At 43.6% G+C, this 12676-nt stretch overlaps 1 protein-coding gene across 1 annotated transcript in view; it reads right to left on the bottom strand.

Moving 5' to 3' along the window:
• lrrcc1 (leucine rich repeat and coiled-coil centrosomal protein 1) overlaps positions 1-8221 on the bottom strand; it is a 160825-nt gene extending 152604 nt beyond the window's left edge. Inside the window, exons 1-2 of the mRNA XM_078217047.1 lie at positions 8191-8221; positions 1444-1542 (exon numbers count right to left, since the gene is read on the bottom strand). Of these exons, the coding sequence (XP_078073173.1) occupies positions 1444-1502 (59 nt within the window). The 5' untranslated portion in view covers positions 1503-1542; positions 8191-8221. The remainder of the gene's footprint in view (positions 1-1443; positions 1543-8190) is intronic.
• Positions 8222-12676: the final 4455 nt, after the last annotated feature.

Here is a 12676-nt window from a genome sequence, read left to right on the forward strand (position 1 = left end):
CACAAAAAAATAGTAATTCATCTCCAGTCATAACCTTCAGTATTTGGAATGGCTAAGATTAGAAACTCACCAAGAGCAGACACCAAAAAGTAACATTGTGTGATAAAGAATATTTGTGTATCAATATTTCAGTCTCAGATGAAGCAATTCAGTAAATAGAGTAAACAAATGGACAAATCCAATTATAAACCCTCAAGCAAATAGCTTAAGGATAGGCTTTGAAAGAAGCCTGAAAAAATACCTGTTCGCTGGCTGTTAACTATCTCAGGATGCCAAGGTGAAGTTACAAAACAATCTACGACAATAAACTTGGTTCCACAATTCATAAAAACAAAACTGCAATCAGAGTATTTAACAAAGGTACATATGAACGAACGGGAGATGTGACAGAGATTTTACAATCATTTGCTTTATTTGAGATTCTTGGGCAATTGCAATGGTTTCGTTGCTAAACTAGATACAGGTTTTATTCCAGTGAAAGCTTATTGTTTATGCTCTTGACTTTAGCTGATTCAAGTCTGAAGTAACATTCATGCCATGCAATGACCATCGCCAATAAGAGTGAATCTAACTACCTTCTCTTGACATTCAGTAGCATTACCATCGCTGAATCCCCCACCATTAACATCCTGGAGGTTACTATTGACCAGAAACTGAACTGGACCTGCCACATAAATACTATGGCTCCAAGAGCATATCAAAGGCTGGGAATTCTTCAGTGAGTAACTCACTTCCTAGCTCCATTTACAGGGCACAAGTCACAAGTGTGATGGAATACTCTCTATTTGTCTGGATGAGTGCAACTCTAACAACACTCTAGAAGCTCTACACCATCCAGGACAAAGCAGCCTACTTGATTGGCACCCCATCTAACACGCTCAACATTCACTCCCTCCACCACTGATGCACAATGGCAGCAGTGTATACCATCTACACGATGCACTGCAGTAACTCACCGAGGCTCTTTTGACCACAGCTTCCAATCCTGCGACCTCACCCATATGGATGGGGCAGTGAATGCATGGCAACACCACCATCTGCAAGTTCCCCTCTAAGCCACACACCTTCCTGATTTGGAACTATATTGTGTCATTCCTTCACTGTTGCCGAGTCAAAATTCTAGAATTTCCTCCCTAACTGCACTACAGGTGTACCTAAACTACACGGGACTGCAACGATTCAAGAAGGTGGCTCATCACCACCTTCTCAAGAGCAAGTAGCGATGGACAACAAATGCTGGCCTAGCCAGTGATGCCCACATCCTATGAAATAATTTTTAAAATCTTTTTTTGGCAGCAAAGCATCAATTAAGATTATACATGACTTAAGAATATTTGTCTCCTGCTGGATAGTCACAAAGTTAGCATAAAATATAAACTATTCTAATAAATTTATTCTTTGAACATTCAAATAATTAGCATAGTAAAAAGAATAACCATATACCTGGTGATAGTTTTATCTATCAGACACAGCTCCTGGGATGATTGATTATCATGTGCCATTCCACTTCATTATATAGTGCAACTGTCAGTTATTTGAACGCTAATCAGAAAAAGAAAAAAAACTTCAATTTACTCAAACATTTGATTGCATTACTCACTGTACAATTCTTCAATTGCACCAGACAGAAGACACTGCCTTTGAACGATAAGCATATACTCAAACTTACATTTCCATTTTTTGAATTACTGTTCTAGGATGTAATTATTTCTGTAATTTTAGCAGAATAAAAGTTACAGTTGCATTTAGTTTACTCATAAACATGCATTTATTTAGCATCTTACAATACAATAAAACATCCCAATGTATTAATAAGAGCAATCAGACCCTGTGCGAGTGTCAACAGGTTATGAAATGTGACCAAAAATATGGTCAAAAAGACAGGTTCTCAGGAGCCTTTTGAAGTACAGAAGCAAGGCACAGAAGGATCTGCAAGTTCAGTTGAGTGCTTTGGGGAATCAGGAAGTTTTTGGTAGTCTGCAGGACAACTGTGATAAACTAGCAGAGCTTAATAAAGGGCATGGCATGCCAGATTTAGATAGAATTTAAGACATCAGAATTAAGGTGGTTTAGAAGAAATGAAGCCTGGAGATAATGAAAGCATAGATGAGACTCATGTCAGCATTAATTGCTGTAAACTAAGGAAACTATTTCAATTCCAGTTACCTGACTATTTGTTATGTCCCTTAATACCTTTACATCACAAGTCAGTATCTCCATTCTAACTAGCTCAAGCAACAAAAAACTGATTTCTTTCCCCTTGAATTTGTTTTTAAGTAAATACCTTTGTCCTACAATAAAACTGCTTGGTTCAATTACAACAAATGGCTGTACTCCCAAGGGGTCAATGTGATTATTTTTAATTCCAAACACTGGAGTACAAAAATGTAAGCCAATATTGTAATGCAGTACTGAGTGAGTGCAGCATTGCCAGAGGTGACATCTTTTGAACAACATATTGAACTGTGCTCTCAGGCGGACGTAAAAGATCCTATGATACTATTCAAAGACGACCAGAGGAATTAGCCTGGTATCCAGGCCAATGTCCTCAATCAACATCACAAAAACAGATTGTCTGGTCATTATCATATTGTTGTTTATGGGAGTTAGTTGTGCATATAAGAATTAACATGCTTTCCATTTTTGTGCGCTAGTTTGCTCTTCATTTTCAACCTACATTAGCAGAAATAAAGAGCCAAATGCATAATTCACTCTGTCAGCGCACAGGCAATCCATTGGCAGGTCCTCAGCTGTCAATCATCTCAGGAGTCCTAAGCCTAACCATCTTCAGCTGCTTCATCAATAACCTTCCATCTATCATGAGGTCAGAAGTAAGGATGTCCGTTGTTGACTGCACAATGTTCAGCACCATTCACGACTGCTCAGATGCTGAAGCTGTCCATATGCAACAGCAGCAAGACCTGGACAATACCCAGCCTTGGACTGACAAGTAGCAACTAACATTCATGCAACACAAGTGCCAGGCAATAACCATTTCCAAGAGAGGATGTAACCCATTGCCCCTTGACACTCAATGGCATTACCATCACTGAATTCCCCACCATCAACTTCCTGGGGGTTACCATTGACCAGAAACTGAACTGGGCTCGCCATATAAATACTGTGGCTACTGGAGCAAGTCAAAGGCTAAGAATCCTGTGGTGAGTAACTGACCTCCTGGCACCTCGAAGCTTGTCCACTATCTACAAGGCATGAATCAGGAGTGTGATGGAATACTCTCCACTTGTCTGGATGAGTGCAACAACACTCAGGAAGTTCAACAAATTCCAGGACAAAGCAGCCTGCTTGATTGGCACCCTTTCCACAAACATTCACTCCCCCCACAACTGACGCACAGTGAGATGAATGCAGTTTTTTAAAGTTTTAAAGTTTATTTATTATTGTCACAAGTAGGCTTACAGTAACACTGCAATGAAGTTACTGTGAAAATTCCCTAGTCGCCATACTCTGACACCTGTTTGGGTACACTGAGGGGGGATTTAGCATGGCACCTAACCAGCACATCTTTTAGACTGCCTGGACTTATTTTAGCACTTAAAATCTCACAGCTCCTCTGGCTGGGATTTTATCTCATTATAAAAGGAACCCAATTTGAACCCAATCAAAGTATCAGCAATGCCCAGGTGCTGAGAGCAGGTTGTGCCTCCTTCAACAGCTCATGTCAAGCCAGTGTGTGGCTCAAGGCCATGGAAGACTGTCATTGTTGGGGTTCTTTGTGAATTCAGCAGTTTTGTGTTCAGTCGGCTGAAACGCTTCATTCAAATCCACTCATTTGTGTTCAGGATGGGGTAAAAAGAGTGAGAGTGGGTCTTGCACAATTAGGGTTGATCAACTGACTTCAACAATTAATGAAAACAGTGTTGCATGATCTGGTAATTGTAACCAGCACCTTGTTCCAACCTTAAACAGCAGCATATCAAACAGGTAACTGTGCAAACTACTATCTGCCAACAGCTCCTAAAGCCTCCGAACAGAATCAACAACAAGGAAGGTTTTGTGCTCATATACCTGACAGGAGGGTGAAGGGCAACAATTTGACAATCAGGGATCGTAACACATCACAACTCATCCTCCTCAGATAGTTCAGCTGGTGAAGAAATGTCAGAGGTAATAGTGGATGCGTTAGTGATTATTTATCAAAACTCGTTGCATTCTGGGGTAGTGCCGGTTGATTGGAAAACGGCTAATGTTACGCCGCTGTTTAAAAAAGGAAGGAGACAAAAGGCGGGTAACTATAGGCCGGTCAGCTTAACGTCTGTAGTAGGGAAAATGCTGGAATCCATTATTAAGGAGGAGATAGCAGGGCATCTGGATAGAAATGGTTCGATCAATCAGACGCAGCATGGATTCATGAGGGGAAAGTCGTGCTTGACGAACATGTTGGATTTTTATGAAGATGTGACTAGGGCGGTTGATGGAGGAGAACCGGTGGATGCGGTGTTTTTGGATTTCCAAAAGGCGTTTGATAAGGTGCCCCATAAAAGGCTGCTGAAGAAGATTAGGGCACACGGAGTTGGGGGTAGTGTGTTAAAGTGGATTGGGGACTGGCTATCCGACAGGAAGCTAAGAGTCGGAATAAATGGGTGTTTTTCCGGTTGGAGGAAGGTAACTAGTGGCGTGCCGCAGGGATCGGTACTCGGGCCGCAACTGTTTACCATTTATATAGATGATCTGGAGGAGGGGACGGAGTGTAGGGTAACGAAGTTTGCAGACGACACAAAGATAAGTGGAAAAGTGAATCGTGTGGAGGACGGAGAAGATCTGCAGAGAGATTTGGACAGGCTGAGTGAGTGGGCGAGGATATGGCAAATGGAGTATAACGTTGATAAATGCGAGGTTATACACTTTGGAGGAAATAATAACAAATGGGATTACTATCTCAATGGAAACAAATTAAAACATGCTACCGTGCAAAGGGACCTGGGGGTCCTTGTGCATGAGACGCAAAAGCCCAGTCTGCAGGTACAACAGGTGATCAAGAAGGCAAATGGGATGTTGGCCTATATTGCGAGGGGGATAGAATATAAAAGCAGGGATGTCTTGATGCACCTGTACAGGGCATTGGTGAGGCCGCAGCTGGAATACTGTGTGCAGTATTGGTCCCCTTATATGAGGAAGGATATATTGGCATTGGAGGGAGTGCAGAGAAGGTTCACCAGGTTGATACCGGAGATGAGGGGTTTGGATTATGAGGAGAGGCTGAGGAGATTGGGTTTGTACTCGTTGGAGTTTAGAAGGATGAGGGGGGATCTTATGGAGACTTATAAGATAATGCGGGGGCTGGATAGGGTGGAGGCGGAGAGATTCTTTCCACTTAGTAAGGAAGTTAAAACTAGAGGACACAGCCTCAAAATAAAGGGGGGTCGGTTTAAGACAGAGTTGAGGAGGAACTTCTTCTCCCAGAGGGTGGTGAATCTCTGGAATTCTCTGCCCACTGAGGTGGTGGAGGCTACCTCGCTGAATATGTTTAAAGCGCGGATGGATGGATTCCTGAGCGGTAAGGGAATTAAGGGTTATGGGGATCAGGCGGGTAAGTGGTACTGATCCACGTCAGATCAGCCATGATCTTATTGAATGGCGGGGCAGGCTCGAGGGGCTAGATGGCCTACTCCTGCTCCTATTTCTTATGTTCTTATGTTCTTATAACTGAGCCTCCCTGGTCCAATAGAACCCTAATTTTTAACTGCCCGCTTGTACAGAGGCTGATCCCAGAATTTGACATGTTACGGTTGATATGTTAGTGCTTTGTTCTCAGAATCAGCCAATCACGATCGCCTGATCTGTTTACCCACTGCTGAAAAGTAGACAACATCTTTGTGGATTGTGAGTCCCTAGCCTAATTCAACCGGTCATCTTCATGCTGTGGACCTCAGCACAACCCAAGTTTTTTTTATCCCCGCAATCTTTTAAAAGTCATGGTCATGATTTTCTGTACTAGATGCGAATTAAAGCAGTCAATTTGTCCAGCCAACAACCTAACGCAGAGGCAGGTATTTGCACTCCAGTTCTGAAGAAAGTGCCTGCCACATCCTCTGCCTCTACAACAACAAAACCTGCACCTAACGCCTAACAAACATCTATACTCACACAGGGCAAGTAACAAAGGAGGGTCTAGGGAGTCTGGCAAACCTTGTCAGCCAATGATTGTTATTCTGACAATGTTACAGCCGCCAATCAGTGGAGGCAATGGGCAGAACAAAATATGTACATCATCAACAAAATATGTACATCATCATATGGGCGGCACGGTAGCACAGTGGTTAGCACTGCTTCACAGGTCCAGGGACCTGGGTTCGATTCCCGGCTTGGGTCACTGTCTGTGTGGAGTTTGCACATTCTCCTCGTGTCTGCGTGGGTTTCCTCCGGGTGCTCCGGTTTCCTCCCACAGTCCAAAGATGTGCGGGTTAGGTTGATTGGCCATGCTAAAATTGCCCTTAGTGTCCTGAAATGTGTAGGTTAGAGGGATTAATGGGTAATATGTAGGGATATGGCAGTAGGGCCTGGGTGGGATTGTTGGCGGTGCAGACTCGATGGGCCGAATGGCCTCTTTCTGTGCTGTAGGGTTTCTATGATTCTATGATCAAGCACAGATTAAGTGAAGCATCAGATAATGGAAAAGAGGTGGTGGGGGTCAGAAAAACATTTTGATGGGCAGAATTCCATAATTGAAAAGCAAAAACTTTTTATCCCTGGAATATGGTGATCGAGGAAGCTCTCCAGACCATAAAAAGGCTTGCCTATCAGGAAGAGTTGGACATTGAACACAGCGGAGGAGTTTAAGTTTATTTATTAGTGTTACAAGTAGGCTTAGATTAACACTGCAATGAAGTTGTGAAAATCCCCTATTCGTCACAATCGGGTGCCTGTTCGGGCACACTGGGGGAGAATTTAACATGGCCAATGCACCTAACCAGCATGTCTTTCGGACTGTGGGAGGAAACTGGGGCACCTGGAGGAAAGCCACACAGACAGAGAGAGAACATACAGACTCCACACAGACAGTGACCCAAGCCAGGAATCAAACCCAGGTCCCTGGTGCTGAGGGAGCAGTGCAAACCACTGTGCCACCCATATAGCTTAGCAAAGCTATTTCCTTCATTTACTGACAAATCTTCAGATGATAATGATATGTCAAGTACGGGAAACTAGCATTCCTGCAGCATCTGCATGAATTTCTCCATCTCTGCTGGAGGAAAGGGGGAAATGCCCCAAGATATGCGTAATGGAAAGATAGTGACCCCATACAAGAAATGCTACGAACAAAGGAGACCACTATATATTGCCTTCATAGAATTCCCCAAGGCATTCAACACGTGAGCAGAGGCAGACTGTTTAAGCTGCTGGAGAAAACTGTCTGCCTGCCAAAGCTGTTCAGTCTGATCTCCTCTTTCGATGACAACATGATGGGCAAGGTCAGCAATGATGAAGCAACATCAACATCATGGGAGTGTACCAGTTTCATCCACACACTTCCATTAATCAGCCAATGACTTGTGCACTGGCTTGGCCAGATGGACGATGATCATATACCGATTATGGTTAACTAGTCACTGGATCGCGATGTGCTAAGCATTCATACCTCCACTGCATGAGCACCTGAAAGCGAGATATGAAGATGGCGGACAGTGACAGCTGGAAGGCAGTTGCTGGTGGCTGAGAGCTCTGGAGGCTAGCTGTTTGCAAGGGCTTTGGAAGAGGCAAACAGAAACAAGAAGCCCAGAAGGAAGAGAGGCCAGTGAGTCCTGCACCTTATCAGCCCAAAGTCTCCCTCTGCGTTAGAGACTGCCATGATGTGGAGATGCCGGCGTTGGACTGGCTTTTGAGTGGCTTTTGCTACCAAATAAACCTGTTGGACTTTAACCTGGTGTTGTTAGACTTCTTACAGTATTAGAGACTGCCATGCCAGAGTGGGGCTCCTGAGCGCAGCAGGGGATGCTTAACACAGAGTTGATTACCACAGCTCGAATCACCACCCGAGGTGGAAATCTGCAAGTTACATTTCTCCAATTTTTAATTAGCAGTCCCCCTTTATTTAAATATTGTGTAACTCATAAACAAAACTGTTTATGAAAGCGAAATAAACTTGCAGCGTTAAAGGCCATGATTTTGTGTTGTCTCCCGGGGGTGAGTGGTTAATTGCTGGACAGTGCAGTATAACTGCGCTCTTACCCCTCACTGCGACCTCACCTCGAGCTCCGGGGACTGCGGTCCGGTGCACACTAACATCTCCGCTTCCTTCCGGCCCCGTCTCCATGGCAACAGCCGCAAGCTAATCCTCGGCCAATACCGCTCGCAGGGGACCATTCGAATGTTCCCGCTCAAGCCCGGCGCCTCGACCCACTTCCGGTCCTACCGCTCCTGGCTCCGGGCGCTCCCCGTTCCCCCCACCCGAGTTCCTGCTCCTCTCCCCTTGGGTTGAACGCAGGACACTTCACATCAGACAGTCCTGTCAGGACTGGCGGCTCACATTTCCCTTATTCTAAAGTATAGAAACTTGCCTGGGGGGGGGATGTTCTGGTCATAGGACACACTGATTTGATTTATTATTGTCACATGTATTAACATACAGTGAAAAGTATTGTTTCTTGCTCACTATACAGACAGAGCATACCATTCAGTTCATAGAGAAGGAAAGAGAGAGTGCAGAATGTAGTGTTACATTCATAGAAAGTGTTATACCCATAGAAAGCGTCGAAAGCTTCAAGTTTTTATGTGTCCAGGCCACCAACAACCAATCCTGGTCCCCCCCATGCCGCCACTATAGTTAAGAAAGCCCACCAACGCCTCTACTTTCTCAGAAGACTGAGGAATTTTGGCATGTCAGCTACGACTCTCACCAACTTTTACAGTTGCATCATAGAAAGCATTCTTTCTGGTTGTATCACAGCTTGGTATGGCTCCTGCTCCGCAAGGAACAACAAAAGGCCATGAATGTAGCCCAATCCATTACTCCTTCCAAAGTGCATAATCTCACACTTTTCCACATTGTATTCCGTCTGCCACTTCTTTGCCCACTTTCCTAACCTGCCCAAGTCCTTATGCAGCCCCCTGCTTCCTTTATACTACCTGTCCTTCAACATATCTTTGTATCATCTGCAATCTTAGCAACAGTGCCTTCAGTTCCTTCTTCCAAATCATTAATGTATATTGTGAAAAGTTGTGGTCTCAGCACCGACCCCTGAGGCACACCACTAGTCATCGGCTGTCATCCTGAAAAAGACCTCTTTATCCCCACTCTCTGCCTTCTGCCAGTCAGCCGATCCTCTATCCATGCCAGGATCTTTCTCTTAAAACCATGGGCTCTTAACTTATTTAACAGTCTCCTATGCGGCAACTTATCAAAGGCCCTCTGGAAATCTCAATAAATCACATCCACTGGTTCTCCTTTATCTAACTCCCTTGTTACCTCCTCAAAGAATTCTAACAGATTTGTCAGACATGACCTCCTCTTGACAAAGCCATGCTGACTCAGTCCTATTTTATCATGCACTTCGAAGTACTCCGCAATCTCATCTTTAATAATGGACTCTAAAATCTTACCAATGACCGAAGTCAGGCTAACCGGCCTATAATTTCCTGTCTGCTGCCTCCCTCCCTCCCTTCTTAAACAGCAGCATTACATTAGCTACTTTCCAGTCCTCTGGTACCCTCCCTGCCTCCAGTGATTCCTGAAATGTTACCACCAATGCCTCCACAATTTCCTCAGCTATCTCTTTTAGAACCCTGGGGTGTGGTCCATCCAGTGTAGGTGATTTATCCATCTTTAGACAAAGAACAACAAAGAACAAAGAACAATACAGCACAGGAACAGGCCCTCCAAGCCCGTGCTGCTCCCTGGTCCAAACTAGACCATTCTTTTGTATCCCTCCATTCCCACTCCGTTCATGTGGCCATCTAGATAAGTCTTAAACGTTTCCAGTGTGAATGCCTCCACCACCTTGCCCGGCAGCGCATTCCAGGCCCCCACCACCCTCTGTGTAAAATACGTCCTTCTGATATCCGTGTTAAACCTCCCCCCCCCCCCCTCACCTTGAACCTATGACCCCTCGTGAACGTCACCACCAACCTGGGAAAAAGCTTCCCACCAATCACCCTATCTTTGCCTTTCATAATTTTATACACCTCTATTAGGTCACCCCTCATCCTCCGTCTTTCCAGCAAGAACAACCCCAGTTTACCCAATCTCTCCTCATAACTAAGCCCTTCCATACCAGGCAACATTCTGGTAAACCTCCTCTGCACTCTCTCTAAAGCCTCCACGTCCTTCCGGTAGTGTGGTGACCAGAACTGGGCGCAGTATTCCAAATGCAGTTTCCCCAGAACCTTCTCCTTAGTGATGGCTACTACACTCACCTGTGCCCCCTGATTCTCCTGGAGCTCTGGCATCCCACTGGTGTCTTTCACCGTGAAAACTGATGCAAAGTAACTATTCAGTTCCTCTGCCATTGCTTTGTCACTTCTCCAGCTTCATTTTCCAGTGGTCCAACGTCTAATTTTGCCTCTCTCTTTCCCTTCATATATTGAAAAAAACTCTTCCTATCTTCTTTTATATTACTAGCTAGCTTACACTCATATTTCATCATCTCCCCCCTTATTGCTTTTTTAGTTGTCCTCTGCTCACTTTTAAAGGCTTCCCAATCCTCTGGCTTCCCACTAATCCTCACCACTTTGGATGCTTTTTCTTTTGCTTTTATGTTGTCCTTGACTTCCCTTGTCAGTCATGGATGCCTCGTCCTCCCCTTAGCATGTTTCCTCCTCCTTGGGATGAATTTCTGTTGTGCCTCCCGAATTACCCCCAAAAACGCCTGCTACTGTTGTTCCACAGTCTTCCCTGCTAGGCTCCCTTTCCAATCAACTCTGGCCAGCTCCTCCTTCATGTATTTGTAGTTACCTTTGTTTAATTATAAGTTGTTACGGTATTACATGCTGACTACTACTAGGGGGTCTGTACATAACTCTCATCAGGGTCTTTTTATCTTTGCGATTCCTCAACTCTATCCACAGAGATTTTATGCCTTCTGATCCTATATCGCTTCTTGCTATCGATCCAATTCATCACTCAAATTAACCTCCCATCCATTGACACTGTCTACACTTCCCACTGCCTTGGAAAAGCAGCCAGCATAATCAAGGACCCCATGCACCCCGGACATACTTTCTTCCAGCTTCTTCCAATGGGAAAAAGGATACAAAAGTCTTAAGGACATGTACCAACTGATTCAAAAACAGCTTCTTCCCTGCTGCCATCAGACTTTTGAAAGTCTTAAAGTTTATTAATTAGTGTTCTCCCTGTGTCTGCATGAGTTTCCTCCGGGTGCTCCAGTTTCCTCTCACAGTCCAAAAGACATGCTGGTTAGGTGCATTGGTCATGCTAAATTCTCCCTCAGTGTACCCGAACAGGGGCTGGAGTGTGGCGACTAGGGGATTTTCACAGTAACTTCAATGGAATGTTAATGTAAACCTACTTGTGACACTAATAAATAAACTTTAAAAATCTATGCATTGGAAGCTACAAGGGCCACCTGCTCCAATTATTACTTCATAGCAACTACACTTCCTAGTGGATAATCTAAGTGGCCTGGACATTGGATATGGTCCTTAAGAGCCTCACTGAGGGGGGGCAGTTCATTACTTGATGACAACAAAATCCTAATGTGCTGTTTGTTTATCTCTGGCTCGGGTATACAAATAGTAACTTGGACTAAAATCCTGATGCTTATAACATATAAAACATGAGTACAAACAGTTCTTCATTCCTCAGAAGTCCTGGACATGGTTTATCCATAAGATCCATTTTACCAGGGAGGGAGTATGACAGCCTACTTAAAAATTGTAGCAAGATATCATTTGAGTATTAATGTATGTACTCTGACTGCTACTTGCTTTATGTCCTTTTCAAACTCCATGAAGTGCATGGCCTTTAGGTAACAATCTTTTAAAAAACTTTGAAATAGTTATATGGTTTGTAAAAGTTTAATAAAATTGCTAGCAATATTTTTGAGCACTTAACTTAATTAGTCTCAATATCAAAGTTCTATTACAACTTAATTATTCCTAAACTGGGAATGCTGAAGGCAGTGCCAGAGCAAATGCTGCTAGTCTCTAAGTGTACAATAACGGCTTGATAAGATTTCTCCTGTCACTTGTCTGAAGTTTCTTAGTCAATTCCAAGCTGCTATTTTCAGCATAACCTTTGATATTCCTGAATCTGTACCAACTAGGGTGACAGAAGGTTCTGTGCATTGGTAATGCTTGTGACACTATGCTGATGCCTGGAAATTAAGATTTACCACAAGTTTTAGCACAATGACACTTGTATTTAAAAATCAGCACTGAAGGTGAAGTCAGCAGCGATTATGAAAGAAGTTTGAAAGCTATCAATTGATGAGATTAGATTTGAAGGTAGACTTGAGTTGAAATGTTAATGACAATAACGTTATCATTTTGGCTTCAGAATGAAAGTCTTACACAATAGGGCAAATATAACAAGCTGGAGTATTTTTACCTCCGAGATACTAAAAGCCAAAAGAGAAGAATTACATTTTGATATCCATTACAAATTTGGAATGATACAAAACATGCATATTTGAATATCACATATTGAAAAAAAAGTCATTGAAGGTCCCTGTATTGCTACCTGATAAAGAGAGTTTCC

Source organism: Mustelus asterias, chromosome 7, assembly GCF_964213995.1.
Source record: "Mustelus asterias chromosome 7, sMusAst1.hap1.1, whole genome shotgun sequence".
Taxonomy (NCBI): Eukaryota; Metazoa; Chordata; class Chondrichthyes; order Carcharhiniformes; family Triakidae; genus Mustelus; species Mustelus asterias.